The 5,202-nt window shown below is 37.1% G+C and overlaps 1 protein-coding gene across 1 annotated transcript in view; it reads left to right on the forward strand.

Annotated features, from left to right (window-relative positions):
• Hr4 (nuclear hormone receptor 4) overlaps positions 1 to 5,202 on the forward strand; it is a 143,127-nt gene that overhangs the window by 89,110 nt on the left and 48,815 nt on the right. Inside the window, exon 3 of the mRNA XM_018515708.1 lies at positions 4,559 to 5,185. Coding sequence (XP_018371210.1) covers positions 4,559 to 5,185 — 627 coding nt within the window. The remainder of the gene's footprint in view (positions 1 to 4,558; positions 5,186 to 5,202) is intronic.

Below are 5,202 nucleotides of genomic sequence, written 5' to 3' on the forward strand. Positions count from 1 at the left end.
AGTTACTTTTTCAGTAACTGTAACTGTAACGAATTACTTTTCAGAATCAATAACTTGTAACGGTAATTAATTACTTTTTGAAAGAGAAAAACTGTAATTGTAATTAATTACTTTTACAAAGTAACTTTCCCATCCCTGATTACATCATATATTGAGCATAATACACCGAATAAGCGCATTATTTCAAAACAATCGTTATATGTCACATGAAAACAGTATTACAAAATGATAATTCAGTTTAAACAATAAAAATACGATAAATAAATAGTATATATGATTTCCGAAACTTTCATAATATATTCGAGAAATATGATAGATTTTGGAAATCTATTAATAACTTTTCTTCTAAGAGGGGCCTTTTTTTATAACTTTGCACACACGTTCTACACAATATTAGGAGATTATTTGCATAGTTTAAAAAAAAGGCCTCTCTCTCTCTCTCTCTCTCTCTCTCTCTCTCTCTTAGAAAAAAAGTTATAAACAAATTAAGTAAGCAGATAGACGGAAACTCTCATTCTTAGATAATTTATAACAATTTTTTTTCAGAGAGGAGTCTTTTTTTTATACTTTGCAGACATACTCTGGATGGTATTAGGAAGTCGCCGGTACAGTTATAAAAAAGGCCCCTCTCTCTTAGAAAAAAAGTTATAAACAAATTAAGTCAGCAGATAGATCGAAACTCTCATTCTTCGAATATAATTTATAACAACTTTTTTTCAGAGAGGGGCCTTTTTTTTATACTTTGCAGACATACTCTGGATGGTATTAGGAAGTCGCCGGTACAGTTATAAAAAAAAGCCCCTCTTACAAAAAAAGTTATTATAAATTATATTCTAAGAATGAGAGTTTCCGTCTATCTGCTGACTTAATTTGTTTATAACTTTTTTTCTAAGAGAGGGGCCTTTTTTTATAACTGTACCGGCGACTTCCAAATACCATCCAGAATATGTCCGCAAAGTATAAAAAGAAGGCCTCTCTCTGAAAAAAAGTTATTATAAATTATATTCTAAAAATGAGAGTTTCCGTCTATCTGCTGACTTAATTTGTTTATAACTTTTTTTCTAAGAGAGAGAGAGAGAGAGAGAGAGAGAGAGAGAGGGAGGGACCTTTTTTTTAAACTATGCAAATAATCTCCTAATATTGTGTAGAAGGTGTGTGCAAAGTTATAAAAAAGGCCCCTCTTAGAAGAAAAGTTATTAATGGATTTCCAAAATCTACCATATTTCTCGAATATATTATGAAAGTCTCGGAAATCATATATACTATTTATTTATCGTATTTTTATTGTTCAAACTGAATTATCATTTTGTAATACTGTTTTCATGTGACATATAACGATTGTTTTGGAATAATGCGCTTATTCGGTGTATTATGCTCAATATAATGATGTAATAGTAATCATTATTGAGCACCGCTGCTCGAGCGCTGCGCGCGCGCGGCCGTCTGCTAAGTTCGTCTGCTAGCTTCAGCCTCATTCTCTCTTAAACTTTTCCCTCTCTTCCCCTCCACCCATGTTTCCATCAATACCATTGCATCCCATCTTTTCAAATTATCCCAAAAATCCCTATCCTTATTACCCAGCCGTGCTACATTCCAAAACACTATCTTCACTTCTTTCCGTCCTCCCATTCGTCTCCCCCTATCCTCCTCTCCTCCCTCTTCATCCTCTGCTCTCTGCTCCCTATTACCCCCTTTCTTCTTTCCTCCTTTCCCCACCACCCCTCTTTGCTCTCCCCCCTTCTTACTCTAATCCTTATCTAATATCCCTTCCCCATCCCTTCCCACCCTCCCACACTATTATTCCCTCCTTCCCTTCCTCTCCTTCTTTTCCCCTTCCTCTCCCTTATTCCTTTCTCCCTCCCCACTCTTATCCCCTTCCCCCCCACTTCCTTTCCCTCCCATTCTTTAGTTCCTCCCTCTTTATCCCATTTCCACTATTACCCTTCTATCTACACCCGCCCCCCTTGTCCTATCCTTGCTTTTCTACCCCCCTTCACTATCGCCTGTCTTATCATCCATCTCATCTTTCTCTCTTTCCACGTCAAATTTTCTTCTATCCAAATATCCCTTCCCTTCAACTTCCATTTACTTCTCAGAATCCTACACTTCTCCTCTACGCTACCCAATGTTACTATCCCCATCCATCCCCTTTCCTGCCTACCTGCCTCTATCTTTATTTTTGTGGCCTTGAGCAGTAAAATGACTTTAAATATTTTAATTGTTTATAATAATCATAATTTAGCAACAATAATAGTATTAATGAATACGTAAATGTAGATAATTCTTTTATATTTAAAATAAGCACAATTTGGACTCTGTAGTATGAATAAAAGTGGAGTTATCGCGATTTTAAGAAGTGCATAAATGGCGAGTTTTTAAAACCTTCCGTATTTTCGAAAATATTGACAAAAAAAATTGCCAAGTACGGTTTATTTTATACAGGAAACGCGTAAAAAAATTTTGTAGTAAATTAAAAATTAAAAATGTTACCCCTTATTAGGTGCTCGATTTGTAAAAGAATACCTCATATTAGAATCTATTACGAGAGGCGCTATTTTATATGGAGAGGGAAAGTGAAATACTTTGTGTATACACAATGCTGTATTATTGGATGTAGGATTGCATAACGAGCGGTTGCCTATCGAGACCAATATAATAAATTAAAATGAGTTTTAAATTCATTACTGATGCCGTTTGCAATTTTATAACGACGGTTCCATTAAATTGTTTTATAAATGAAATCACAATAATAATTTTTTATTTAATTTTTTTATTTACAAAAGCAAAAGCAAAAGTGATCATTTTTATTTCAACGTTCAATAACTAGGCGAAAAAAAAAATCGTGCAACGTTCAATAAAAAGCAAATTGAAGATAAAGATTCACTCTTTTCGATTGCTATAAATAGTATAAATTGTATTTTTACGATTTTTACTTCACGTCATAGACCTTTGTAAAAATTTTGGATTTGACGGATATCAATTTGTGTCCGCATAGTAAAGGATCAGTCAGATTGAAATATCAATTACCAATTTCTATTTTTGAAAAGATTTTTTAAAAGATATTAAGTTTTCAAATGCTTTTTTGATTTTTTCATTTTGATCTACGACGATTTTTCATCGAGTTACGGTGTTTTGAATATTGCACCAATTTGAGCATGTTCGAAAGTATTTTCTATTTTTTATTGAGTAGTGTATAATATCGCAATGCTGAATTCAAACAGTTAATCTTAGAATTTTAGAACGAAATATAAATAAAAAACATAGTTTTGAAATTTGTAAACATTTAAAGCATATGCTTTAATCTATTATAATAATATTCTTTTACGTGAAATTTTCACGTAAAGGAATATGATATAAACAAATTATATCTCTAAAATAATGTTAGCGGACTCGCACACACTTTCCGTAAAAGTAATCGTAAGAATTACGCAATCAACAATTTTCGAAAGTTTTTAACTCTGATTGGTTAACTCTTACGGGACATCTTATGATTACTGTTACGGAAAGTGTGTGCTTCTTATTTAATCTTTAAGATAATGCAATTTAATTTTTATACAAAGTTTGTGTTTCCAAGTTGATATTAAATCGAATTGGATTTTTAAATTAATAACAATTGAACTATATTATATCGCACATTAAGGGGATCCTAAAGACATCTGTATTACCGATTAAACACGTATAATTTTTGTATAACGAATACTCTTTTTCTCTTTCACGGATTGGAAAATCCTTTTCCAGGATTAAAGTATACGCATTAATACGTGTTTGTGAAGTGGAGTCTACGCTGAGAATGATCAAAAATTTCGAAATCAATATATTTTTTTACCATTTCTTAGTGTAACATGGCGTCTCAGCTGTCAAGTCGTGACAACATTTGCTTGATATGAAAATTTTGCAACCCGAACGTACGAAATAATAGTTCCCAAACACGTAATTTGCACGTACATACAACGTCGAGTTTTTAGAATTAGATTTAGACGCTTTATCGCGACAAATTCATTGTACGAAAATTGACACGTATGTGTGACTGCGTGTATCATAGGCTGCGTGAGATATTGCTGTGGTAGTATAAAAAGACATGTCGATGTGCGGCGCGCGGCGCGACATCTGTGATTTCATCAGAGTTCGAGCTTTGCTTTAGGATCCCCTTAAACTTATTCATTAATTCGGAATGTCACTGGAATATGTTAGTTCGGAAACCAAATATCAAACAAGATCATAAGGAGATGCAACACATTATGCTCCATTATAGCTTATTATCTCACCTTCTGAGCATCGGCTTGCGCCACCAATTAGTTACATATGCGACTAGTGTACAATGTCATTAATTTGCTCCAATTCTCCAATTTGCCAATTCCTCTTTCCTCTGTTTCCATTCCTCTGTACATTCAATTTCATTGTAAGATATAACGTGCGCGTGAATAACGATCCAATATCCCTACATTATTATATTCAATCGTGCCTCCGAGGGTAAAGAAAAAAGAAAAAAAACATCCCGTCGCGTTACAGACTGTCCGCAGTCCGAGTATAAACGTGAGACCAACGCCTTATTTCTCAGACTCCCCGGTATCCCTCGGATCAGCAGGCTCGCCGCAGGGGAACCCGACGACGGACGCACCTTCACCCATAAACTTTCCTGCTCCAGGGGAGAGCATGGCCGACACCTCAACTCTGTCGCCGGAAACGAACATGCCGAGCTCGCCGGGCTGCCAGATCAGAGTGACGAGCGAGTATAACCTGCTGGGCAGCCCGAGTCCAGGACCACCGCGAGGAGACTCCCTTCGTGGTATCGGCAGCGGTGATGGCGGAGGTGGAAGAGGAAACGGTCAAGAGGGTCGTGATGCGGGATGTTCGGATCGTGCGTCACCTGACTCGGTCTTCCCGGATGCCGGTCCGATGATGAGCTTCAGGGTCTCCGATGAGCAGCAACAGCAACATCATCAGCAATCTCAACAGCAGCATCAGCAACAACAACAACGCTCCATTACTCCCGTACAGATCAAAACGTCGCCATACTCGCCAATTCCAGCGGTCTCGTCGACTCCGATTGCCCAAGATGCCTCCTCGAGGAGTGACAGCCCAGACTTAAAGGGCGAGCTATCGTCCGTCCAGACCAAGGAAGAATCCGACAATTCGGTCTTCGACGGAGGTGGGGGCTGTAGTAGTGGCGGGGGGGGGGGGGGGGGGGGGGGGGTGGGGGGG

Source organism: Trachymyrmex cornetzi, unplaced genomic scaffold (genome assembly GCF_001594075.2).
Source record: "Trachymyrmex cornetzi isolate Tcor2-1 unplaced genomic scaffold, Tcor1.1 scaffold59, whole genome shotgun sequence".
Lineage (NCBI taxonomy): Eukaryota > Metazoa > Arthropoda > Insecta > Hymenoptera > Formicidae > Trachymyrmex > Trachymyrmex cornetzi.